This window comes from Marmota flaviventris, chromosome 11, assembly GCF_047511675.1.
Source record: "Marmota flaviventris isolate mMarFla1 chromosome 11, mMarFla1.hap1, whole genome shotgun sequence".
Taxonomy (NCBI): domain Eukaryota; kingdom Metazoa; phylum Chordata; class Mammalia; order Rodentia; family Sciuridae; genus Marmota; species Marmota flaviventris.
In genome coordinates this window covers 97,002,785-97,030,320 of record NC_092508.1, presented here as the reverse complement: position 1 = coordinate 97,030,320, position 27,536 = coordinate 97,002,785, and the positions used below count along the sequence as shown (strand labels likewise).

Genomic DNA, 27,536 nt, shown 5'->3' with positions numbered 1-27,536 from the left:
GTCACCCAAAGATAAACTTAAAATAACCCTTTTTACTCTAAACTTTTTAAATTTGGATTCCTCAGGGCTTAGTGCTGCGGAAAGGCATATGTGTCCAAAAAATGTACATAAGCCTAAGGTACTTTGGAAGGATATTCTAACAGGACAATGGAAAAGTCCTGACCCAGTGATTGTCTGGAGTCGGGGTTCTGTTTGTGTTTTTCCACAGGGAGAACAGCAGCCGATTTGGATTCCAGAGAGATTAACTAAAACAATTTCTACAGGCCAAAAGGAAGATGATTTGACTCAAATCCATAACAGCTGATATCCAGAACTCCAGTTTGGCTATTCTTACATCTACGACAGTGATTAACCAGGATGCTTTTTTCAATATTTATTTTATTATTTGCCTTTTCCCACATCATAAAGTTCTATTTTATTTTTGAGCTCATACAGACCTAGGTTAATGTTTTTCTGATCAGTTTTATTTTTTGACTGTGGAGTTTTTAAGCATTGCAATGGAGATTTCACCTAGGTAAAGCTACAAGGCCTTTACTATTGTCTTAAGTGTTGTATGTTATGTGTGCACACTTCTGTTTTGTGTTGTATGTCTGTATGTGCGTATGTCCATATATCATATATGAGGAGCGCTCATGAATAAATGGATCCGAATTTTTTTATTCACGTGATTTTAATGGTTTAATTTAGATTGGTTAAACAGCTGTTGAAAATTGTTTTAATATGTGAACAAATAAGGAGGTTAACAGATCTGTTTGTTTACTTTCACCTTTCCTTCTCATTATATTTAATAATTCTGTTCAGGATAATGTAAATTGTTCAAAAAATTGTTTTCTTAGTGCCTGTTGGAATGTTACATAATTTTTTTCTTAGCATCATTGCCAAAATTCCTATCTTCATCCCAGTGCCGGTGAAGACAAAGATAAAACCAAACTACAGCTTCTTCGATAGTTATCACAACAAACTGTAAAAACTGATGCATCAATGAATAATAACTCAACAAGTAATGCTCAATTAAGGAGTCGATTTACTTTGGGAGGAAATGGACATATTGACAGATTCCTCTGCTTTGAATTGCTTGCAGACCTTGCCTGGACTATGTATCACTTGTATGCATTGTGAACTATCTGTTGGTACAGCGAATTGTGGTAGTGCTGGAGTATTTTTGCTGATGGTGTCACCGGTGGTACAATTTTTCAAAGGAGCCCTCAATTGGCTTAGTGTCATGGCATTTTGCATCCTCCTCCCTTCTACTAGTGATGGTCTAAAATTGGGGGCCAACAGAGGTGAGGCAAAGAACCTCACCCCCCCCACTGGTGCAAAGGCCTATCCACAAGTATGGCTGTATGCTGGACCGGTAGTCAGTGACGGGTATGATCCAATTGCAGTGGTACCAACCTAAGACAGGAGGCTGACGCCTAGAGATCAGTTCATCCGATGACGGGTAAGGACCATATGTTGAATTGGACTGCCTAACAGGCACGGTCCCTAAGCCACATTGCTTGTTGTTTAATTAAACAAAAAGGGGGAGATGCTGAGAGCCACGGCCGAGTCTGTATGGCCCCTGGCATTTTGCCAACAGTATTGATTGACAGGCGAGGCATTACTATCCGCCTCTGCCGCAACTTTTGAGTTCTCGCACTATTTTGGAGTTCTCGTGGGGATTTCCGGGGATTCCCCGAGAGTTCCCATTGGTTGGGGAAGTGCAGGAGGAGGGCTTTCCGGGAGAGATATTTCCAGCTGGGGGTTCCTGGACAAGCCTCGTGGCCTTCGGGAGGATTCCCCGGGAGCTGTGTGAAGTGTTTTCCTGCAGTTTAAAAATAAAGTTTGTTCCTGCTTCAGTGGCTCGTGATTTGTGCCCAGCCAGACTGCGGCATCCAAGAGACTCACCCTATAGGCAAAACCATCCAGACTGAAGGTGACTGGATGGGAAAAAACATATCACTCACATGGATCATGTAAACAAGCAAAGGTTTCTATCTTCTAAAATAGACAAGTTATATAAGCTATATAATTGTAATTATATAGTTGTAATATTACCTTAATACATTTTTAGTATCTGTAGGGTAGTTTTAATAGATCCCTTTCCATTAATATTTTTTCTTGTTTTTTTCCCCTTGATTAGATTTGTTAGATTTTTATCAACATTTAGCTGTATTACTTCTTTTCTATTTCACATATTTATGTTCCTAGTCTTATTTTTTTTCCTTCCTACTACCTAATTTGAAAATACTTTATTAATCTAGCTTTTTTCTCATACAAATATTTTAAGTCATAAGTGTTCATCTGAGTACTTTTGTCCAGAGATTCTGATATTTTGAGCTTTTATTATCACTTAAGTTCAAAGCCCTTTTATTTACTTTTCTTGTGCTTTCTTTGATCTGTGAGATATTTATAAGTGTGCCATCTAATTTTGAAGTAGTTGAGACATGAGGGTGGGGTTCTATATATCTTAAGGTGATTGAGTTCTAATGTAATAAATCATGCAGGAAAAAAAGAGTGATTGTCACTTTCCTTTGGAGCCAACACCCCTTCTTCTAAACATATCCTTTCAAATGCATTTGGCAGCTGCTCTGGAGGACCCCTCAGTTCCTTGAATTCTGGGTCTTGGATAAGTTGTCTGGTTTTTTTTTTTTTTTTTTTTTTTGGTTGTTGTTGTTGTTAAGATGCCCAATTGTTGTATGGTTTCCCAGCCAGAGATCTCTGCAAGCTGCAGAACCATGCTGTCTCACTCTGATCCCCAGGGCATGCCACAGGTCTGGGGAAAGTAAATGTATTCACTTTCAAACTCTGAAAAAAAAAAAAAAAATATATATATATATATATATATATATATTTAAAGCAAATACCAGGGGGAAATGATCTGACAGTCAGGAAATGCTTGTGGTATTCTTTGGTATGATATAGCTTAGATGCTAAATTCCTCAAAGTGCCATAGTATTTGGGAGAAAGGAGTCAGAATCTTTAAAATGATGGAAATCACTTGATGTTATAATGTACATCCCGGAGACTCATGAGTAACTGAAATATGACAGCTAAAATAAAGTAGAGATTTGAACTTTTTTAAAAGTATGGCTTAACTTTGCAAATATTCCAGAATTCAATCCAGCAGAGCCCTTGGTCCTGTCAGATGTCACATTTCTGTCCATGTTATCTGTGTCCAGATCTGATTGCCTGAGCTCCGAGGCCAAGGCCAGGTCATGAGTCCCAGAGCTCCTGAGCAAACCCACTTGACCACAGGCATCCAGGCAGGCTTAGCTTGGTTTTGTTGTTTGCACTGAGTTGTCATTTTTGCAGTTACCCTTGTACTGTGAAAAGTTCATTCTTTTTTTTGCCCTTTTCTTTTCTCTCCAAAGGAAGCCCAATTATTAGAGCTAGCAGTAGAAGTGAGTACAAAGTGGTTTAAAAGAGAGGCAGAAAATAGAAATTTTATAGTCTGGAGCTGAGGCAATGCTACCATAGTGTTTAAGAATCTGGGAAGTCCCAAAACCTGCCTTGGGTACCCTGTACCTCTCTGCAGGGGGCGAACCTTCAAGAGGGCTTCATACCCTCAGGACTTTGAGTGGGAAGTGCAGAGCAGTGTGCACACCAGGCTTCTCCCTGTTTTTTTTGCAGGTGCTGGGGATGGAACCCAGGGCCTCATGCATGCTAGGCAAGTATTCAGCCACTGAGCTACTTCCCCAGCAGCCACTTGCTTTTAAAAGGAGCCCTACAGAGCTACGTGTATGGAAACGTGAGTGGAAACCTGAATTCCACTATGTGGTAGGGATATTTTTCCACTTTACTTTTTTAAACTGTTTTAACCATGAGCAGGTTCTATTTTCCAACTATATCTTCATGGGTTACAAGGAACATTGGTTTTGACCCCACAGGTAATTATCTTGATTCACTGCCTTCTTGAATCAGCAGATTTGACTCTGGATAAGTTATTCCCCACCAAACTTTCTCTTTCTTGAAAAAATAAGACCAGGTATGGTGGGGCATGCCTGTAATCCCAGCTGCTCGGGAGGCGGAGGCAGGAGGATCTCAGAGTTCAAAGCCAACCTCAGCAATTTAGCGAGGCGCTAAGCAACTCGGAGAGATCCTGTCTCTAATATAATACAAAATAGGGCTAGGGATGTGGCTCAGTGGTTGAGTGCCCCTGAGTTCAATTCCGGGTACCCCCCTCCACCAAAAAATAAGAAAAAAGAAGTTGAAGAAGAAGAAAAAATAAAGTTGGTGGTTTTTATTTTTGCTTTAAAAAAAAAAAAACATTAGAGGGGCTGGGGTTGTAGCTCAGTGGTAGAGCGCTTGCCTAGCATGTATGAAGCACTGGGTTTGATCCTCAGCACCACATAAAAATAAATAAATAAAAACTATGTGTCCATACAACGAAAAATATTAAAAAAAAAAAAAAAAAGACATTAGAGGGCTGGGGATGTGGCTCAAGCGGTAGCGCGCTCGCCTGGCATGCATGCAGCCTGGGTTCGATCCTCAGCACCACATACAAACAAAGATGTGTATCCGCCGAAAACTAAAAAATAAGTATTAAAAAAATCTCTCTCTCTCTCCCTCTCTTTCTCTTTAAAAAAAAAAAAAAAACATTAGAGGGGCTGGGGTTGTAGCTCAGTGGTAGAGCGCTTGCCTAGCATGTATGAAGCACTGGGTTTGATCCTCAGCACCACATAAAAATAAATAAATAAAAACTATGTGTCCATACAACGAAAAATATTAAAAAAAAAAAAAAAGACATTAGAGGGCTGGGGATGTGGCTCAAGCGGTAGCGCGCTCGCCTGGCATGCATGCAGCCTGGGTTCGATCCTCAGCACCACATACAAACAAAGATGTGTATCCGCCGAAAACTAAAAAATAAGTATTAAAAAAATCTCTCTCTCTCTCCCTCTCTTTCTCTTTAAAAAAAAAAAAAAAACATTAGAGGGGCTGGGGTTGTAGCTCAGTGGTAGAGCGCTTGCCTAGCATGTATGAAGCACTGGGTTTGATCCTCAGCACCACATAAAAATAAATAAATAAAAACTATGTGTCCATACAACTAAAAATATTAAAAAAAAAAAAAAAAGACATTAGAGGGCTGGGGATGTGGCTCAAGCGGTAGCGCGCTCGCCTGGCATGCATGCAGCCTGGGTTCGATCCTCAGCACCACATACAAACAAAGATGTGTATCCGCCGAAAACTAAAAAATAAGTATTAAAAAAATCTCTCTCTCTCTCCCTCTCTTTCTCTTTAAAAAAAAAAAAAACATTAGAGACATTCAAAGGACTTTTTTAAAGACAATGTTGAGAATTATTAAGTCAATGGGGAGCGCTCAATTTGAAATAAGTATATGAGAATGTGCCCTTTCAGGGTAGCCATGTTCACCAAGACAAACAACATGTTATTTAAGTGTTGACCTTATGCCAGGCAGCTCCCATGCATGACATCTTATTTGTCCGTTCACTGCTGCCCCACCTTTGGTACTAGGAATTGAACCCAGGAGTGCTTTACCATTGAGCTATATCCCCAGCCACTCCCCCCCTTTGTTTATTTATTTATTTTTATGTGGTGCTGAGGATTGAACCCAGGGCCTTGCATGTGCAAGGTGAGCGCTCTACCGCTGAGCCATAACCCAGCCCCCCTTTTTATTTTTTATTTTGAGACAGGGTCTTGCTAAATTGTTTAGAGCCTCACTAAATTTCTGAGGCTGACCCTGAACTTGCGATCCTCTTGCCTGAGCATGCTGAGCCATCTTAAAAAGAAAATAAGATGTAGCTACTACACCCAGCTACATCTTCTTTTAACATTTCTATAAGGTGGATGCCTTCCTCATTCCCACAGGAATTAAACAGGAAATGGCTTATGCCAAGTCAGAGTTAAGCTGGTAGAGTCAGCATTGTGGCTAGGTCTAGTCAAATTGCAGAGCTTGGGGACGTGATATACTATTGCTAACCATGGTGTTATGATTTAGTTATGAGTTGAACTCCCAAAGCTTCTGTGTTCATGCAGGAATGTATGGAAGTGGGATGATTAGATTATGAAAGTTGTAGCCTAATTAGTCCATCCTGGCTTGAACAGGCTGAGGGGTAACAGACAGGTAAGGACATGGCTCGAAGAGGTGGGTGCCAGGGGGCCGCTTTTCCCTTTCCTCTCTGTGCTTCCTGGCCATCCTGAGTTGAGCAGCATTCCTCTACCCCATCCGTCCACCACGATGCTCTGCCTCACTGTGGACCCAGAGCAATAGAGTTAGCAGACCACAGACCCTAATCTCTGAAACTGTGAGCCAAAATAAACTTTCCCTCCTCTAAGCTGTTCTTGTAAGTTATTTTGGTCAAAGAAATAAAAAGCTAACTAACACATATAGTAAAGGAAACACAAAGTCACACATTACCAAGTCCAGTGCCATTATAAACAAACAGGTGGAAAACATAATGGCACTGGAAAATAATCAGTGAGATAGCTCTATTGGGCATCTACTGTGTGCAGGGCATCCTGCTGGGCACCTTTATTCCTGTGACCTTCATCCTTCTCAGGGAGGAAGAAACTGGGGCTTAGGGAGGTGAAATGACTCTTGCCCTAGGTCATAGTGTCCATAAGTGGCAGAAAGGGAGTAGGATTCAGGGTCACATGATGCCCTCAAAGCACCTCTCTTGCTATTTCTATTCTTTTTCCCATTCATCCACTGACATGATCTGGACAAGTCCCTGAGTAGGAGGATGCAAAGCAGATAGCCATGAAGAATGTTCTTTCCTCTTCTCGTTATAAATGTGCCCCAGGATTTGTCTGGGACAAACATATTCTTCTGTACTGCCTTCCCAAACAGAATCTGAGACTCTGCTGAACAAAGAGGGGGACAATGATAGGAAGTATCTGGAGCTCTCTGTCTTACCTCAGGCTTGTTTCCCACCTTCTCTTGTGTATAGATTTGCCATTTGTGAACATCTGGAAAAAGGCAACAACCCAGATCCTCACTGACAGAAAGCTTGGTGCTGGGTGCCTTCTGACATGGAAGACTCCTGCAGGGGCAATGGTGGGGTCCCTAGCTGGGTTTCACCTGGACACTTAGTACTTGGTGGGGACTTTGTGCTTGGGAGAAGGTTGAGCTCAAATATATATATTTTTTAATTGTAGATGGACACAATGCCTTTATTTTGTTTTTATATGGTGCTGAGGATCAAACTCAGTGACGTACACATGCAAGGCAAGAGATCCACCACTGAGCTACAACCCCAGCCCCGACTGAAGAGATTTCTAACTCTGCCATTTTGCTCAAGCATCAATAGAAGAAAACGTTTCAAGGAGGAAAGCTCATGTTTTTAGATAATTTTGTGGGTGTGGTACTGGGGATTGAACTCGAGGGCAATCATCAATTGAACTACATCCTTAGAATTTTTTATTTTTTATTTTCAGACAGGCTCTCTCTAAATTGCCCAGACTCCTTGAACTTGGCAATTTTCCTGTCTTATCCTCCCAAGAAGCTGAGATTACAAGCCTATGTCACCATGCTTACCTCAGATGACTTTTGTTTTTAAACTAAGAAAATTTCCAAAAAATTCCCTTAAAGGTTTAGATAATATTTTTATCCAATAATGATTTCACAACAGATCATCTGAAAACAATACAATGCCAGTTCACAGTTGTTAGTGCCAAGAAGATTCCTAAAACCCACAGCTGGTGTTCTCACATGTTGGGGCTCCTAAGGGTCTGACCCTGGTCTATTGCTGTGTACCTCTGGATTCTCCTGGGCAATATCTTAAATTCTGTGAGACTGCTGTTTGTCACCTCTGACTCTTCCCTGAGATCTCACCTTTGACATCAAGCTCAGCACTGGTTATCTCCTCTCTCAATGAGCCACAGGCCCTTCACATCAAACTCACTGTTCATCTCTGGCTCCCATTGGCTTTTTCTTCATGTTCTGCTCTAGTTACAAGCACTTCTGTTCCCTCACTCAGGCCAAGCCTCTTACCTCTCCAACAGCCATGTGGGGATCAGGTTCTAGTAATCCTATCTCTGAAGATCTTTTCTGTCATCTCTCTTTCATTCTCACAGTTATTGTCCTATTCCCACCTGTATGGACCACTTCAACCTAATAGTGAATCACCTGCTTGAATAATGGAATTCTTTCTTCAGATCGAAGAGTAGTGAGAACAAGTACTCTGGGAGGAGGAAGGAAGCACAGGAACGAAAAACTTGTGCTGTATTAATCCATTTTCTTTTGTTACAATAAAATACCAGAGGCTGGGTACTTTATAAAGAAAAGAGGTTTATTTAGTTGATAGTTTTGGAGGTGAAAGGACCTCCTTGTCTGTATCATCACATCATGATGGCACATAGCAGGAGCAAAGGAAAGTGAGATCACATGGCAAGATGGAAGCCAGAAACTGGGTAAATCTTCCTCTTTTTATAACTTACTTTCATAAGACCTATCTTAGGTCCTGCAAGAAATACGTGAATCCCTTTCTAGGGCAGTAACCAACCCCCATGACTTAATTACTTCCCACTAGTTCCCACCTCTTAAGGTCCTACTATCTCTTACATTAGCACATTGGGGATCATTCTCCTGAGACACAAATCCTTGGGGCACACACTCAAATCATGTCAGACCACAGCATATGGCCTATAAGACTACCTATAAGAGGTACGTGTTCCCTCCTACCTCTTCTGTTTCCATATTTCCTAGAATCCCTACAGTTCCATGCAAATACTTCATGAAATTTTAATACTTGGAATATTGTTTCTTTTGCTCAGAGTCTTCCCTTCTTGGCTGCCCAACATATAGTTAAAGAAGAGATCAAGAATCAGAAAAAAACAGGTTTGAATCTCAGCTCCAAGTAGTAGCTCTAGGACCTTGGTGATAAAACTGGAAAACTGCATTAAATGATGCATTTTTAAGGTGCTTAGCAGAGACACAGCAAATAGTGAGCACTCAGCAAGTGTTAACAAATCATAATTATGCTTGCCCGTCATGACCCAGCTTGATACCACCTCTTCCATGAAGCTTTCCCTCATTTCCTCCAGCTGTGCCTCTTAACAGTGTTATAGTTAGGATATATATATGTATAAGGTGTCCCCCCAAAGCTCCTGTGCGAATGCAGGAATATTCAGAGGTGAAAAGATTGGCTCGTGAGACTGTAAGCTCATCAGTCCATCCTAGTTAAAGTGGCCTGACTAGTTGGTAACTGTAGGCAGGTAGGGCACGGCTAGAGGGGGTGGGTTGCTGGGGGTGTGCTCTGGAAGGATTCGTCTTCCCTGAGGCCCCTTCCCCTTTTCTCTCTCTGCTTCCTGACCACCATGAGGTGAGCAGCTTTCCTTTGCAACGTCCTTCTGCTGTGATGATGGTCTATCTCCTTGGGCCCAGGGCAATGGAGTCAGCTGACCATGGACTGAATCTCTGACCATGAGCCCAATGAACTTTTCCTCTTCAAAGTTGTTCTTGTCAGGGTTTTGGTCACAGAGATGAAAAGCTGACTAACCCCCCCCGCCCAACACACACACATACTGCATTTAAAGTGAGTGTTGCTTATCTGCCTTCCTCCTCACAGTGTGACCTTATCAAGGGCAGGGACTATCGTTTTTATCTTTGGTTCTCTGCTACCCAATAGGGCTCAGTGAATGTCCAATTAATTAGTGATGAAAGAAAATGGAAAACAAAGGCCACTCATAAATCAAATTTATTTAATGTGTAGGTGTGACAATATTTTGGTTGCTGGGGGCATATTAGTGAATGAACAGAGTTCCTGCACTTACAGGCTCCCATTCTAATGTGGATAGACTCTATGAATAAATAAGTAAATATATGGTTTGTTAGACAGTACAAAGTTCTTTGGAGAAAAATGAAGCAGATTAGTGGGAGCAGTTGTTGCTCTTTTCCATAAGGTCAGGGAAGACCTCACAGATGAGGTGACACTTCAACAGATACCTGAAGGAAGCATGGGAGCAAGCTGCAAGGACATTTGAAGAGAACAGGCCAGGGGTTGGGTGGGAGAAACATCATTCATATCAAGAAAAAAGGAAAGTGCAAAGGCCCTGAGGCATGAATGTGAGGTGAGGCTGCCAGAAGGTGCTGGAGTTGACATGAGATGAGATCAGAGAAACAGTGGGGGCAGTGAGGGCTGGGGTACAGATCATGGGCTGTGTGGGACTAAATTCTTTCCTTAATAAAGAAGTAAACTATTACTTTCTTGGTCACTTTTTTTTTTTTTGTGGTAGAGCTGGGGATTGAACCCATGGCCTTTTGCATGTGAGGTAAGCACTCTACCAACTGAGCTATATCCCCAGCTCTACTTTCCTGGTCATCTTGAAAATACTGTCCATTTGCCTATTTTAAGATGTAGCAGAAAGGAAACTTTCCCAGCCTTAATGAGGACAAATGAAATTGTTTCATAAAAATATCTAAATCTCAATGGCTATGCAAATATAGTAAGTCCCACCTCAAGGAAAATCCTTCTTCCCCAGGTTTTTCTAAGAATCCTAAGAATATGTGCCTCAATATAAGCTCCTACTCTGGTGAGCTGAGAAAGTTCTTTCTAGGTTCTGAAGAAGGAAAACTTTTTGAACTTCAGTATTCCATTGTCTCTTGACATAACTTTTGGTTCATACCCACAGCCCTTCCTTCCCCAGGGAGTCTACCTACCTTCAAGGTAGCTAGGTCAGGATATACCTCGAACTATGGCTCACCTCCAGCATTGTACCTTCTTGGGAACCTGGGCTTGATGTCAGATTGCTCCTGCTCTTTTGGTAAGTTTCCTCTTGGGACTCCCATTACCTGTGCAAGTGGCTCACTCCAGCCTTTTTAGACCTGTTGATAATCAAATCCAAAGGTAGACAAGTTTAAGATTTCCACCCAGGATCCTTAGCACAATGAAATCAATGAAGGTGGTGTTCAAAGACTGCAATCATCTAACCATGTACCAGTAAGGCCAAACCCATCTCCTGCCTAGCTGTGCCCCACTGAGTCTAATCATCAGGATATTAGCTTATCAATGTTCTAACATTTTCCATTTATTATTCAATGTGATTATGTTGAGTGGTAACAGCAAAACCTGAAAAAAATGAATATAAGATATTCACTTCATATGGTAAAAACTTCACAAGGTCCAAGGACAACTTGAGGTTCAACATGAAAACTCTTAGGATATATTCAATCCTAGTATTTCATTGGGTGCTGTGATGCACACCTGTAATACCAGCGACTTGAGAGGCTGAGGCAGGATAGGAAGTTCATAAGTTTGAGTCCAATCTGGCCAAATCAGGGAGATGCTGTCTCAAAAGAAAAAAAAAAAAAAAAAAAAAAGGCAAGGGGTGGGTGGGTGCTATGGATGTAGCTTAATGGCAAAGTGCCCAGGTTCAATTTACAGTGTCAAACAACAACAAAAAATGTCTCATTAAAAAAAAAAAATCCTAGTATTTCATCCAGAAATCATCATATTATAATAGACAGCTTTGGGGACAGAAAATATTCACTTTAGATCCATGAATGGCTTGCTACTTACTGTGTGATTATAGGTGGCCAGTCATTTGGACCTATTTTTCTCACTTATAAAAAAGATAACAACTACTTGTAAAGATGAAAAAGGGTAATATATAAAAAGGTCACAGAGGAACCTAACACCTAATAGGCACAAGGCCAGTTCTAGTTCTTCTCCCTTTCCGTAAATTAAGTCTATGATATTCCTTATAATGCCATTTATGCCATGGGATTGACTTATGAGGTTTTCCTTTAAAGGGTTTGAAAAAGGAAAATTGGTTGCTAGAAGATAACTTCATCCTGAATTCGTCTCTAATATGGTTAGACTGAAATTTTTATATTTGAATCCTCTGATTTGATTCTGAATATTATATTCTCAAGAAACCCTTAACTAGCTTTATCTATCTCATGGTTTTCTTCCTTCCTTGATAAAAACAAATAGCAATAATTAGGAAAGATCAGAAAATAAAAGCCAAGGAATGAAAACTCTGAACATTAAAAGCTACTAGATGCTCCATGTAGAAAAGATCCGGCCAGTACAGTGGCCGGAGGAGCACATGGGTACATGTTTTGTTTTTTACAAAAATTGACACTTGCTCAGATCAGGAGATCTGAGCTGGAATTCTGGCTCTGCAACTCACCAGACAGGTGGCATCTTGGTCTCTCTGTGCCATTTTCCTCAACTCATAGAATTACGATATACATAAAACATGAACTGCTAGTTCAACTCAATGAATTAAATAGAAACTATTAGATGGACCTGATCCCTGCCTCGAGAACTCACACCTCTTTGACCTATTTCCTCCTGACTTGTTCTTCAGAGAGGGCAGCTTGGAATAGCTACACATAACTACACTGGTTGACTTCCATGAGGACCCCCAATGCTTACTGACCTCCTAACTTCTGCTGGTCTCACACAGACGCGATCTTGGGAACTCACTCAATTTCCATGCTACCTCAGCCAAAACACTTCTTAACTTCTTGTTCAAAGAGCAGAAAACAAAGAGAATTTCAAATAAACTACTCTTCCTGCAAATCTAAAGGGCTGGGAATCCTCTCTTTCCTCTCCCGACTCTCAAACAAGAAGCTTTGAATTCCCTCACTCACAAGAGATTCTCACGTCGGAGACCAAACCCCAATCTCTTTACTGACAACTCAATGCCATTCAAACAGGTCATCATAATAAAACATTCGTGAATGTTTCTCCTAAAGCCCCACCCTTGCTCCCTTATCAAATCAGGGAAATCCAGCTGCCCTTGGGTCCTCCATCCTTGCATTCTTAACTTCAGTTAGACTATGAGAAAAATCTTCAGGTCCAGGACTCCAGGCTTTGTAAGAGCACAGGCCCAAACCCTCTTCTAGCTATTCTTCAAGCTCTGTAGTTCAAACCCTTCTTTAAAACAGCAGGAATGTTTTAAAAGAATCTTCTGATAAATTCTTTTACAAATTATCACCTCCAAGTTTTGGGAAACCTCTACTTCTATTATTGAGCTTCCTTGAAACAAAGCAGGTAATCCTGTGACATACTCCACCATTTTCTTCAAAATCTGACAAACATGGAGTACATGTCTATCGCTAATAGTACCAAAATTAGCCAACTTGAGACCTGGACTCTACAGGAGCTCAGGTGTTTTCGCAACCACAACAGGCAATCCTTCCTCTTAGGACTTCTCTAGCATCTCTACAATCTTTCATATATAGGCAATGAACATTCACATCATGCAACATTATAGTCCACCTGATCCACAGTGAATCTAAGGTTGGAGGATTCTGCTATCACAATAGAAAAGCATAAAACAGAGATGGTAATGGGTTTGATGCAACCGTTTCTACCTGAGAGGAATAATATGCAGGTGGGTAGGAAAAAAAATCAAGCAATGGTTAATCCAATTCCCCACCCCCACCTCCAAGTGTATAGCATTTCAGTAGTAAAGGGGTGTCCTTCTGCCTCCAAGGACATCAGCTCAGCAGAAACCTTCCAGGCCAGAAGCAATTGGATGATATATTTCAAGTAATAAAAATAGAGCATGGGAGTCTTGTCAACCAAGAATTCTGCATCTTGTAAAACTGTCCTTCAAAAATGAGGGAGAAGCTGGGCATAGTGGTGCTTGCCAGTAGTCCCATCTATTGGAGAGGCTAAGGCAGGAAAATGGCAAGTTTTAGGCCAGCATGGATAACTTAGAGAGGCCCTGTCTCAAAAAATAAGGACTGGGGATATGGTGCAGGGGTAGAGTGCCCCTGGATTCAATCCCTAGTACTAATAAATAGACAAAATAAGAAAGAAACTTAAGGCATAAATAAAGAAAAATTGAAGATATTTCATTACCACTAGATCTGTCCTATAAGAGATGTTAAAGGGAGTCCTTTAAGGTTAAGGAAAGGATGTTAGACGAACCCAAAGACATACAAAATAAAGGTAAATACATAAACATAAAAACCCACATGATTATAATTTGTTCATAACTCCACTTTTTATTCTGTTACAGGATTTAAAATAGAAAAGCATAAAAAATTATAAATTGATGCTAGTGGGTATACAGTATATAAAGATGTAATTTGTGATATCAGAAACAAAAAGGGGGCAGAGCTGTAGAGTAGAAGCTTTGAATGTGATGGAAGTTATCAGTTTAAAATAGGACTGGGAATGCAGCTCAGTGGAAGAACTCTTGTCTGGCATGTGTAAGGCCCTGGATTTGATCCCCAGTACACACACACACACACACACACACACAGTAAATTATATTTAAAAACAGGTTATTATAATGTTAGGATGTTGTTTTACACAAGCCCCATGATGAAAAAAAATATGTAGAATACACAAAAAGAAATGAGAAGGGAATCAAACATGGCGCTATTAGAAAAATTAACTAAAGACAAAGGCAGTATGGGAGAAAATGAGGAACAACAACAAAAAGCTGTGATATTAACAGAAAACAAACAACAAAACGGCAGAGGTAAATAAGTCCTTCCCTATCAGTGATTCCTTTATATGCAAATGGATTTAGCTCCCACATAAAATATACAGCTTTGCAGAATAGATTAAAAGCCGAGAAGATCCAACTATATACTGCCTATAATGGAAGAGATTCACTTAAGACCTAAGCACACATTAGTTGATGATAAAAGGATGAAAAAAGATAATCTATTCAAATAGTAACTAAAAGAGAGCAGGGATGGCTAATATTAGACAAAAAAGACTCATGTCAAAATCTATCACAAAGACAAGAACGTTACATAATGAAATAAAGGTCAATTCATCAAGTACACATAACAATTATAAACATATATACACCAAAACACCAGAGCTCCTAAGTATATAAAAGCAAGTATTGACAGAATTGAGGGAGAAATAGACAGCTGTATAATAATAGTTGGAGGTTTCAATACTCTACTATCGATTACAGACAGAACAGTAAGATGGAATATAAATAAGGAAATAAAAGACTTGAACACCACCACAGATCATCTGGATTTACCACACATAAACAGAACATACTACCCACTAATAAGTCGAATACAGACATATCTCAAGTACACAAGGAACATTCTCTGGGATATATTAGGCCATGAAACAGTCTTAATACATTTTAAAATGTTAAAACTATACAAAGTATCTCTCTAGGCAATATATTAAAATTAGAAATCAATAGCAGACAGATATTAGAAAATCCACAAATATGTGGAAATTAAACAGTAATTGGTCTTAAACTAATTAGTCAAAGAAGAAATCACAAGAGAAATTAGAAAATATCTTGAGAGAAAATAAAACAAAATATCAAATATGATGGGGTGCAACAAAAGTAATGCTATGAGAGAAATTTATAACTGTAAATGCTTACATTAAAAAAATATTTTGAGCTGGGCATGGTGGCACACACCTGTAATCCCAGCAGCTCGGGAGGCTGAGGCAGGAGGATCATGAGTTCAAAACCAGTCTCAGCACCTTAGCAAAGCCCTAAGCAACTCAGCAAAACCCCATCTCTAAATACAACATAAAAAAGGGCTGGGGATGTGGCTCAGTGATTAAGCACCCCTGGTTTTAAAAAAATAAAAAACTGAAACAATAGTCTAACCTTAAGGAAATAGGAAAAGAACAAACTAAGCAAGCACAAAACAAACAAGAGTAAAAAAGAACAAAATTTAGAGTAGATATATACAAAATAGAGGACAGGAAAACAAGAGAAAAAGAAAGGAACCAAGAGTTAGTTCTTCAGAAAGTTTGAAAAAAAAAGGACATTCAGAGCTAGAACTAGAAAGGAAAAAAGACTCAAAAAACTGAACACGGAGAAGTTGTGACCACTTTTACAGAAATAAAAAAGGAGCATAGAATACTATGAACAATTACATGCTATCAAATTGGGATTATACAGATGAAATGGACAAAGTCCTAGAAGCACAACCTTTCAACTCTGAATCATGAACAAATATAAATCGTTAATAGATTTGTAACTAGTAAGGAGACTGCATTTAGTTTCCAAAATTCTTCCAACAAAAAAAGTACAGGACCAGAGGGCTTTACAGGTGAACTCCATCAAACTACTTATAGACCTAATGCCAATCCTCCTCATATTGCTCCAAAAAATTGAAGAGGAAAGAAGACTTCCCTCTTCTTGAAGACAGCATTATCCTGGTACCAAAACTACAGACATTACAAGAAAACTAAAGACTACTGTCCTTGATAAACATTGCAAAAGTCTTCAATAAAATGCTAGCAAACAGAATTTCAACAGCACATTAAAAGGCACATGGTGACTAACAGGGATTTATTCCCAGAATGATTCATCATATAACAAATCAATTGACACCACACTAACAGAATAAAGGAAAAAAAACCCTTCTTCTCTATTGATGAACAAAAAGCTTTTGTCAAAATTCAACACCCTTTCTTGATAAAAACACCCAAGAAATTAGGAATAGAAGGAAAGTCAACATAATAAAGGACATATGAAAAGCCCATCATTAACATAATGAAAGACTGACAGTTTTTCTCCAATATCAGGAATAATGCAAAGATGTCCACTTTCACCACTTGTATTCGACACAGTACTAAAGTCTAGCCATATAAAATAGGAAAGAAAAAGAAATAAAAGATACTCACATTTGAAACAAAGAAGTAAAACTGTAGATGACACATCAAATGCAGAAATGCCTAGATATTCCACAAAACAAAGCCTCAACAAAACTTTCAGAATAAACAAATTCAGCCAAACTGTAGCACGTAAAATCAATGCACAAAAATCAGGTGCATATGTACATGCGAACAGTGAGCAACCCTAAAAGGAAATTAAGAAAACCATTCCATTTACTGTAGTATCAAAAAGAATAAAATACTTAATCAGGGACACAAAAAACTTGCATACTGAAAATGTTTTTGAAATTAAAGGCATCAATAAGTGAAAGTATTGTTTATGGATTTTAATTTTTTTTTTTTTTTTTGGTACTAGGGATTGAACTCAGGGGCACTTGACCACTGAGCCACATCTCCTGTCCTAGTTTGTATTTTATTTAGAGACAGGGTCTTACTGAGTAGCTTAGTGACTCACCATTACTGAGGCTGGCTTTGAACTCTTAATCTTCCTGTCTCAGCCTCCCAAGCTGCCGGGATTACAGGCATGCGTCGCTGGGCCAGGCAAGACTTAATATTTTTGAGATGGAAATCCTACCTAAAATAATCTACAGACTCAACACAATCAAAATCCCAACAATGCTTATTGCAGAAATAGAAAAATTCACCCTGTAGTTCACATGAAATCTCAAAGAAACCCAAATACTAAAAAAAATTCTTGGGGTTAGGGAAAACCCAACAAAGGTGGAGGACTCACATTTCTTGACTTCAGAACTTATTGCAAAGATAGTAATCAGGATAGTTTACTGGAGACGAAAGACAGAACAATATGAATGAAACAAAGCACAGGAGTAAACCCCTCACATATATGGTCAAAACATTTTTGGAAAGGGTGCCAAGACCATCAAATGGCAAAAGGACATCTCTGTCTTCTCAACTAGCAGTATTTGAAAAAAGTAGATATTCACATTCAAAAAAATGAAGCTGGGTCTTTATCTTACATAACGGACAAAACAGTGTCAAAATGGATAAAGACGTAAACAAAAAAGGTAAAGCTACAAACTTAGAACAAGGCAAAAGCTTTATAATAATGCATTTGGCAATGATTTTTTGATGACCCCAAAAGCACGGGCATAAAAGAAAGATAAACTACATCAAAATTAAAACTGTACACCAAAGGACACAATCAACAGAATGAGAAATCAAATTACCGAATTAGAAAAACTATTCGCAAATAATATATTTGATAAGACATTAATACCAGAATGAAGAAAGTTATGTACATACAGTAAAAAACAGAAAATAGAATGATGTTTGCAAAGCTGGTGGGAGGGAGAATAGGAGATTGTTTAATGGTACATAGTTTTATGAGATGAAAGATTTCTGGAGATGGATGCCCAACAATGAAGTGCACTCAATGCCATTAAACTGTGCACCTAAAAGATGTGCACTTAACATGGTTAAACTTCATGTTATATATCTTTTACCACAATTACAAAATATCACAAAAAAACTGAAAGACTAAGTAACTTTGAATCACCCTAACCAAGTGATAAAAATTAACTGGGTAAATCCATGTTTTTGTAAGAAAATGCTTAAGTATTTGGGGCTCCAGAGGTGAGCTGTCAACAAGCTAGACACACACACCTGCAAAAAGCAACAGTATGTACATATAAGGTGACAAAGTTAAGTATGGCAAAGTGGTAAGTATCAATGAAGGGTACATGGAGTTAACTTTACTAAATTGGAAATATTTTTAAATCAGGGGAAAAAAAGTTATTCTGGTGGACTAGGTTTGAGATGCCGCCAAGTAAGCCATACACCAGATCATTTATATAGAAACTAGTTAAATTTTTTTTCTTTAAACTTAGTATAAGATAATTTCTCATCATTTTTAATTCCCAGGGTGTGATTATCACTTTATTACCTGGTACCATCACTTTTAACTTCCATGTGACATTTTCAGATAACTGGAGCTTACTATAATAAAGGCCAAAATGTTAATAACTTGAAAATCTTTAACAACTTGTTTTTCTTGTTTACAACTGTCTTAATTGTCAACATTTGGAAGGCACTGGAAACATTTTTGAGGGTAAATAAAAAGTAACACAGCTGAAAGGTTGTTTTGTCTCCATCTAGTGGTTAGCCATTACCTTCTAATATATACTTTTTTACAATCTTGTGCTTCTGAATTTGTTGCAACTTAAATGAAGATAGGTTCTGAGAGATTCTTGTGTTTCAGTGCATATACTTCATGTTATGTAGACCACTCAAAGGTCTTTATGAAAACCAAGGCTAATTAAAATTTTATTGGATTTACTCAGCTTGACCCATCAGAGCTCTCATAATTAAGTCTTTAGAGACTACTAAAATAATTAGATAATCATTAACGACTTCCTGAAATTTTTCTACTGTAATTCCCTACTCTTGGAAGGAAAAAATTAATATAAAATGATTAATACTAAGACATACGATATTGTTGGTATTATAGTACAATTCCAACTGGGGTACTGTATTTCAATTCTGATAGGTGCTGGCCATACTGAGTTCTCCAGACCACTGATACTTTGGATTGAATGTTTACAAATTTGGGGTTCTCATGAATCTCTTGTCAAGAGTTTGCTAAGATGTCTCAGAGAACTAAGGAAGGTACTAATCCTATAGAGCACTATACTTGTGGTTAGTTTTATTATAAAGAATGTTAGACCTGTTAGTCAAATGTAGATCCACAGAAGGGGGTTTAAGAAGGGAATGCAGAGATTCTGTGTCCCATTCTTCTGGCACATCAGTGAGTTCACCCACCAGGAAACTCTACTAAGCTTGCTTAGGTGTACAGAGCTCTTAATGGACCTCACTATGCAGGTATGGATGATTAAATCAAATAGGTGGGCTGGGGATGTGGCTCAAGCGGTAGCGCGCTCGCCTGGCATGCGTGTGGCCTGGGTTCGATCCTCAGCACCACGTACAAATAAAGATGTTGTGTCCGCCAAAAACTAAAAAAAAAAAAAAAATTAAAATTCTCTCTCTCTAAAAAAAAAAAAAATCAAATAGGTCACATAACTGAACCTATCCTCTCCCCTAAGACTATCTAGGGCCCACCAGGAATCACTCCATCAGCATAAGACAATTTCATCACCCAGGAAACCCAAGGGTTTGAGACATTCCTTGTCAGGAATCACGGACAAAGACCAGACAAATTCCTCATACCATAGTCAGATAGGACTGAACTTTGAAGGTGTATCTTAAGATTTTTTTCACTCAACAGGGACCAATTTTTGCTCCCACAGAAAATGCATCTTCTAAGACAATAAAGAAACAGCCCCCCAAAACCAGAATGAAATTTTATTATTTAAAATTTTTAGAAGTATGACTAGTATTCTTCTGTACAAAGTACACAACAGTTTTAAATACAACTGAGAGAAATGTGAATCCTATGACAACATTTGATACAAGCCAAACCATTTACAGACACACTAAAAAAATTTTAAAATATCTTCTTTCTCCAAAGAGTTCATTGTGCATTTCTTAAAGGAGAGATGGAAGACACATCCCAGGCAAGGTCACAATGGCATTTTATTGCCCTCAATGCTGATTTTCACAGCGTGTGCAGATCTGCTTTTTTTCCTGATATCTGTGAACTTTCTCATCTGTTTATCCAGTCGACTGATACCTTTCTTGGAAGTTGCCTGAAACTAAGAGTGGGGGGGAAAAATTAAAGAGCAAATTATTGTAATACCTACCCTTAGTTTTATCTTTCATTTTCTTATATCTGAAAATTAGCAGTCAAAGGGACTCCCAGCTCTAGAATAATCAGAAAACACTTTGGTGACCTCAGGAACAGATCAAGTATTCACAACAGTGTTAGAACACCTCTCAATTAAAATTAAAATTGTTGTTGACTGTGTCTTAATTTTGCTGCAGTCCACAAAAATCTCCAAGATGAGAGAAAGGGAAATATTGAGACTACAATCCTCAAGGTGGACTTCTCTTTGCCCACTCTCAGGATGTTCTTTAACATCTGTACCTTCATTAATCTGTTTAGCCTCAGCATCAGGGACACTCTCAAGCCAGTGCCAAGTGACTCTTTGTTATAACATGTATGTAGCTGGCAGATGCTTAGTTACCTCACCCTAAGCCTGAAAACACAAAGAACCACTCAGCACCTAACATGACACATTCAGTGAGGTCCCTTCCTGATTTCATCACCTCTATCCCACATTTCCTCAGGATATTATAAATCTATACTGTACTGTTTTATGGGGGGGGGGGGGGGGGAGGACACAGCTTACAAAACTAGGTAGTTTTGCTTAAAAATTATGGCACAACTGTATATCAACTCTATATTATATCACTGAAGAATATTTAGTCAAATGAAATTTTACCATGTCAAGTAAAAGGCAAACCAACAAAGTCAATAAAGTAGAAAAAAATTATGATCACATTGTTGCTTGAATTAAATAAAAAAAAGAACACAGTGATAATGTTTATGCATGCACACAAAAATGACCAAAAGAAATAATCAAAGTGTTAATATTAAGATGTGGCAAGATTAAGGTGACGTTAATTTTACTTATTTTCTGTATTTTTAAAAGTCTACAAAAACATGCATTGCTTCTGCAATTTTAATGTTATTTTTTAAAAGCACCCCATAAAACAAACATAAAAATTAGTATAGGACAGGTTTTTGAATTACTCAAGAGTGAAAAAAAAAATCAGAAGCTCTAGAGAAGTGAATAAACTCATATATTCACACAATGGTCACAGACCATTCTGCAGCCATTAAAAATGATAAATCTACAAGGTGGTTTAAATGAGGGAAAATGACCAAAATTATATGCAGCACAATTCTGATTAAAGTATATATGAAAAAAAAGGTAACAAATATTATCAAAGTATTTTGAAATGGTTAGACTTTGAGAGATTTTTCTTATTATTACCTCAAATTATTCTACAATTATAAAAACTAAGTTTTGAGGCATAACTGGAAGTACATTTAAAACCTCAAATTGTTAATAGTAGTAATGACTTAGTGAAGAGCAGAACTTTGGGAATGGAGGTTAATCTGTAGTGTTTTATATTTACTATATAACCTCAAAAATAAAAATTATATTGAATACAAAAAGTTTCATTTGAAAGTCATTTACTTACTCTAGTTTTCTTCTTGGACATACTCATTAGTGTCTATGCAATGTGATCCTTGAGTGAATGTACAAGAAACCTTTCTGATCAGGGAAACTGGCTAGGTGGTTTAAAGACAGTAAGTAGGAAGGTTAACATGTAACCATCCCCACCCAAAAAAATGACATTTGTTGGACAGAGTTCTATACTCCTTTAGGCCAAACTGCAACCTCGATAAACACAGGCACATTATGGTCCTGTGGAGTGTCTGGGATAAGGAAGGGAGCTCTCCTAGAACATTTTCTCCTCGTGCTGTTTCTCTCCTTCCACCCCCTCCACTTAACAGGGAGGAGGGACCAGAGCCAGCACCATTAACAGGCACACAGCCCCTTGGGACACAAGGCATGCTTCCAAGGTAGGCAGACCTCTGAGAGTTTTTATTATGTTTTCTTGGCTATGCTGCAGTTTTCAATTCTCAAAAACCTAAGTGCTGGGGCAGGAAATATTAGTTAAAAAAAAAAATGGCTAAAAGAGGGAAGAGACAGTGAGAAAGGAGAGAAAGATAAAGAAATGGGGGTGGGGAAGAGGAATACCAAGGAGAAGTGGCCAAGGGACACGGATATAATATAAGTTAAAAAAGAAAGGCCAGCTAGAGGAAGAAGTCCTTAGCATGGAACTAATCCTCCCCTACCCTTTATTCATTCTCAATAAATAAGAAAGTAGGGCTGAGATTGTGGCTCAGCAGTAGAGCGCTCACCTAGCCCGTGTGAGGCCCTGGGTTCGATCCTCAGTACCACATAAAAATAAATAAATAAAATAAAGAAAAAAAAAAAAAAAAGAAACTGAGTTTTGTCTTGACAGTTGTTTAATAGCAAAGTGAGCGGACAGGAAGGTGAGTGGAGTCCATGGAAACAGTTGCCAAAGCAGAGGTCAGGGAGAATTACAAAACGCAGATATCACACTGGGACTCTGCACACTGTAGCAAAAGTGGTACTATTAATTTCGAAGCACAGTGGGTCAGTGAATCTGGCTTATGAACTGTTGAGTCTTTTTCCACTTCTGACCATGTACTGAATTTATTTTTACCACATACATCTCTTAAATATTCAGTATAGGAATTTAAGTAATGAGTTCTCAAATGCATGTTGCTGAATCACTGACAATAGGAAATTAAGCCATTTCCCATTCATCTAGAAATCACTGCCAGTTCATGTCTGTAATGCAGACTACTATGATTCTAGGTGCTAACAAAAAGCCTTTTTCATAAAAATGGGTACCAGTCAGGAAGAACACAATGCTTATCATGGAAGTAAGGTCTATTAGTCTCTACTATGGAAAGTACTTGAATGCCCTAAGGGACCTGTCAGGGTCATTATTTCAGAAAGTAAGAGCAGGTGGCTTTTTCTGATTAAGAAAGCACACACATGCTTGTTTTCACTCTGATGACACTCAAAGCACATGCACAGCCCATGCTTCCTCAGGGATACCTCTTGGATACACTGTTAGGGCCAGGACTATAAGGGCATCCTGTTGCCTTCAATGCTGAACTTGACAGCACGGTGCACTTTGCTGAGTCGTTTCTGTTCTGCAAATCGCCTCTTATGCTTTTCCAAACGGCTTAGGCCTTTTTTAAGAATACCAGGCTAGAAGAGTGGTTGGATTAGAGAATAAAGATTACCGAGAAACAATGTCCACATCCATAATGGAAAAAGTGTCTACCCTAGTGATTTCACAACAGAATTGCTTAAATAGATGAAAAGAAAGGGAGGGAGTTTCTGATGGTTCTTTAAAAAAAAAAAAAGTCACTATGTCAGAACATTGTAGTCTTCAAAATTCACTTGAAATGAAGGAATTAGTAAGAAACTTCTTGATTTAATGTTGCTTTAAGTCTGGAGAAAAAATCATCAGCTTTAATCACGGGTAATACTTTTCCCTTTCTCTGATTCCTTGATTTGTGATTTTGCTAGACAAGAGACCAGGAAACAGATTTCTGTGAACAAGATAAACCTTAAAAGTTATAGGGATTATTAAACATAAGGTGAAAAATCAAGTGGTAATCTATGTTTGAGTTCCACCTTGCTCTTCCTTGCTTACCCTGGATGACTCCATTTCAACGTTCCACTTGGGCCTGACGACATAGTCCTTGTTTGAGGGCATTGGGACCCTTGCACGGGCACAGAATCCAGGATCTCCAGGTCTAAGAGCCCTAAGAAAAGGAAAAGGAAGAGCATACTGCTTATGTAGTCAGCCACAATAGAAACTACAGGCAATTTCACATTCCTGTTCCCAGTCCACCCTATTCAGCTCCAGTATTTCAAATTTCCTCTGTCCTCTCACAGTCACCCAAACTCTCCTCTTTAGCTAGCCACATCATCAGACACACTGCTATAGGAATTCCTCATTTCCCCCCAAAGCCACCTTCCTCTGCATTTGTATAAATCCCCTTTGTTCTCCTCAGCTTTAAACGTAATCATGCCTTCTCCTTTCAAAGGCTGGTCTCACCTTTCTGACCAAATCCTAACTTCTTCAGGCTAGTGGAGATACTCAGAAGTTCACTTATGAGGTGAAAAAAATCAGGTAGTCAAAAATGACCCTCACATGCTCTAAGTATGTCCATAATGTACATGGTTTTGCATGTGCAACACACAGTAATTTCCTTCAATACTTCTGTAAGTAACTTTTGGGAATAATTTCAGTTTCACATACAGTTATAAAAAATAATACCAAGAGAGGGCTGGGGTTGTGGCTCCATGGTAGAGCACTTGCTGGCACATGCGAGGCACTGGGTTTGATCCTCAGCACCACATAAAATAAATAAATAAAAGGTATTGTGCCCATCTACAACTATAAACAAACAAACAAACAAATAAAATAATGCCAAGAGAGATTCATCATCTCCTGTAATGGTAACAACTTGCAAAAATACAGCACAGTACCACAACCAGGATATTGACATTGATACAATCCATCCATATTATTTACATTTCGCCAATATTACTTATATTCATTGTGTATGTCTGTTCAGTACTGTGCAAATTTGAGAGCACGCAAGTTAAACTAAAAGATCACCATCTTTCCAAAGTAAAGATTCAACAGATTACAGACGTCCAGGCATTTAAAATCACTTAACCTTTAGGTAACTCCCTCTAGTGGTGAATGGAGAGTGGATATATGTACCTATTGCAGGTGGGGCAAGCAGAGTAAAAAAATTCTAAACTGTCTTTATTCCTTTGTATAGTTTGTCCCATTTTTAAACATTAAGTTTCTATAACCTTCTACACCAGATTAATTGGCTAGCCAAAACAAAACCCCAAAACTCCTTAACTCTTCTTCTCCCTCTGAAGGATATTATCTCATCTTCAAACCACCTGTATATAAGTTTTACTTTGCTCCCTCTATCTCATCTCTCATTCTCTTGCAAGCCTTGAGCCAATATTGGCAGGAACAGATATTGGCAGCATCTCTCCTCACTATCCCTGGCCCCGTACCTTCTCCACTGCCCACCTCCATGTAGTCTCATTCCCTTCCCAGGTTCTGTTCCAACACTTATGTCCACATCCTCTTGTTGGCTACTCTGCCTGGCCATACCCCTTTTAAAAATTGGTTAGTTCACGTCTTACTCTACACTTTCTTGATTCAACAGTTTTCCCCCCCTTCGGAAAATAACCATCAAATCTGTCTCTAGGCCCATGATATTCGTAAGAGTATCTTATTAGGTATCTCACATTTAACTGCTTTAAACAGAACTCACCAATGCCCTCAAATCTACTCTTCCCTTAACTTTAATGAATAGTAACACCACTGTCTCCGTACTGGTGAATATTTGGTGTACAGCCTTCAATTCCAACCAAATTCTCCTCTACTAAGTCACCAACTCCTGGCAGCTCTGCTTCTGCAGTGCCTTCTCAGTCTCCTGCTCCTCCATTATGGTTTTTGTTTATCTGTACCATACCTTTCAGTCAAACTGCCCTGCCTGTCCTATACAACACCATCAGCATCAACATTCCCAATCAAATTTTATGACTTCATATCTAGGTTCAAACACATCATTTGGAGTCACAAAGAAGTGAAAATTTCTATTCTGATTTCAGCTCCTTATTGGTCCATATCTGTATTTCCAGTTTTGTCTTTTACCACCCTTGGTGCCACAATGCTGACCAATCACTTTAGTCTATTTGCCACTCCCAAAGAGGCCTTGCACACTGACCCCACATCCTTGCCTGTGCTCTCCCTTTCCCATTGCCCTTCTGGACTGTTTCAAAAGCTTACCAAAGAGTCTAGCGCTTAGCAAATAGCAATACAATCTTTACTGAATCAACTATTTTCTTAGTTTCAATAACTGTCAAATTGAAAATCACTCCCTGCCAACGTTAACACAACATCATTTCATTTACTGTTTTTCTTAAAGCAGCTATCAGAAATCCTCTAAATATGTTAAGAAAAATTAATACAAAAGCTCTTACTTCTCCTCTCCTGTTAGCACCTTTTCCAGGTCTCTTCGGGGTGTCTGACCACCAGTGCTGGGAAAAAGGTAAACAATAAGTTACTAAGAGTCAAAAAACCTTCTAACTAAGAAAAGAGCAAATTATCAAACTTAAACCACAATTAGCTTTACACTGGGATGGGGTGGGGGCCCACAAAACACAACCCTCCCCCCCAAAAAAGCATAAACAACAACAAAAAAACCTGAATCATTTTAAGGACACTACTCAATTTAGTAGTATTCTTTTACCTACAGGTTTCACTCTGAGTGTGCAATAACTACCATAGTTGTAACTCCTGGATGGGACTAGATTTAGTACATTTACACAAACTGAAACAATAACATTTCCCCCCATGATTTTGGAGACAGGAAGTTGTTTCCTGTAAGTGGTTGGAATCTCCAGGCCATACTTTTGGAGACTATTCCAAAAAAGGTCTTATGTGAGGGAGGAGACTCTTACCAGATGCTATCACATTTAAACTATAAGGATATTATGAACTATGTATTTTCTTTTCAAATGCAACAAGCTGAAAGACAAAATCTTACAGATGACCCTAAGATCCTCATGATCTTATTTACCAGGTACTGGTAACATTAACAGTTATTCCACTTACTCATACCTGTTCCCTCATACCTGTTCATTCTTCGTCGTTGAGGCATTTGTTCTAGATCTCTTTGCTCCCTTTCTTCTCTTGTCATTCCTTTATAGTTTGAGGTAAGGCCAAATATAGGACGAGACCATTCATCTAGAAAAAGAAAAAAAAATTTAGTACACAAAATAACATTTTTTTCTAGTAGGTTTCAAATAATCACACACTCATATAATTCAACAGTCTAGGTATTTAGAGTGTGAGTGTGTGTGAGTTTGTGTGTGTGTGTGTTGTGCTGGGAATCAAACCCAGGGCCTTGTATATGCTAGGCAGATGTTCGACCACTAAGCTATAACCTCAGCCCACAATATTCTTTTTATTTTCTTTTTTTTCTATTTCCCTTTCTATAATGGGAATTAAACCCAGGATTGCTCTAATACTAAGATACATCCCCATTTATTTATTTTGATGCAGTCTTGCTAAGTTGCCCAGACTGGCCTCCAACTTGTGTTCTTCTTGCCTTAGCCTCCTGACATATGTGCTTAGCCAGAATATTCTTTTTCTTAATGACCCCATTATCCCAGACCACTTTCAGGATAAAGACTACATGATTCTAGTATTTAAACTAAGGCTAGTCAATTCAGAAAAGTAGTATAACAGGACCAGTTTATTTAGTAACCACGGAAATTAAAGAAAGGAACTATCATTAATCACCTGGGTTGATAACAATTTTCTTTCTTAAAAAATGTTTATTTTAAAAAGGCAGTCTAATTTCTAAAGTTTACTCCACTGAAAAATAGTATCTTGAAATAAGGCTCCCTTATTACCTGTCAAAATGGTCTAAAT

At 38.7% G+C, this 27,536-nt stretch overlaps 1 protein-coding gene across 3 annotated transcripts in view; it reads right to left on the bottom strand.

Moving 5' to 3' along the window:
- Positions 1–19,827: 19,827 nt before the first annotated feature.
- The window catches only part of Iws1 (interacts with SUPT6H, CTD assembly factor 1), a 37,428-nt gene continuing 29,719 nt past the window's right edge, over positions 19,828–27,536 (bottom strand). For 2 of the 3 annotated variants that reach the window (XM_027936846.2, XM_027936847.2), the window contains exons 11-14: positions 26,735–26,846; positions 26,081–26,137; positions 23,712–23,823; positions 19,828–20,191 (exon numbers count right to left, since the gene is read on the bottom strand). In XM_027936846.2, the coding sequence (XP_027792647.2) occupies positions 20,060–20,191; positions 23,712–23,823; positions 26,081–26,137; positions 26,735–26,846 (413 nt within the window). In that variant the 3' untranslated portion in view covers positions 19,828–20,059. The other variant, XM_071619260.1, reaches the window with a different exon arrangement.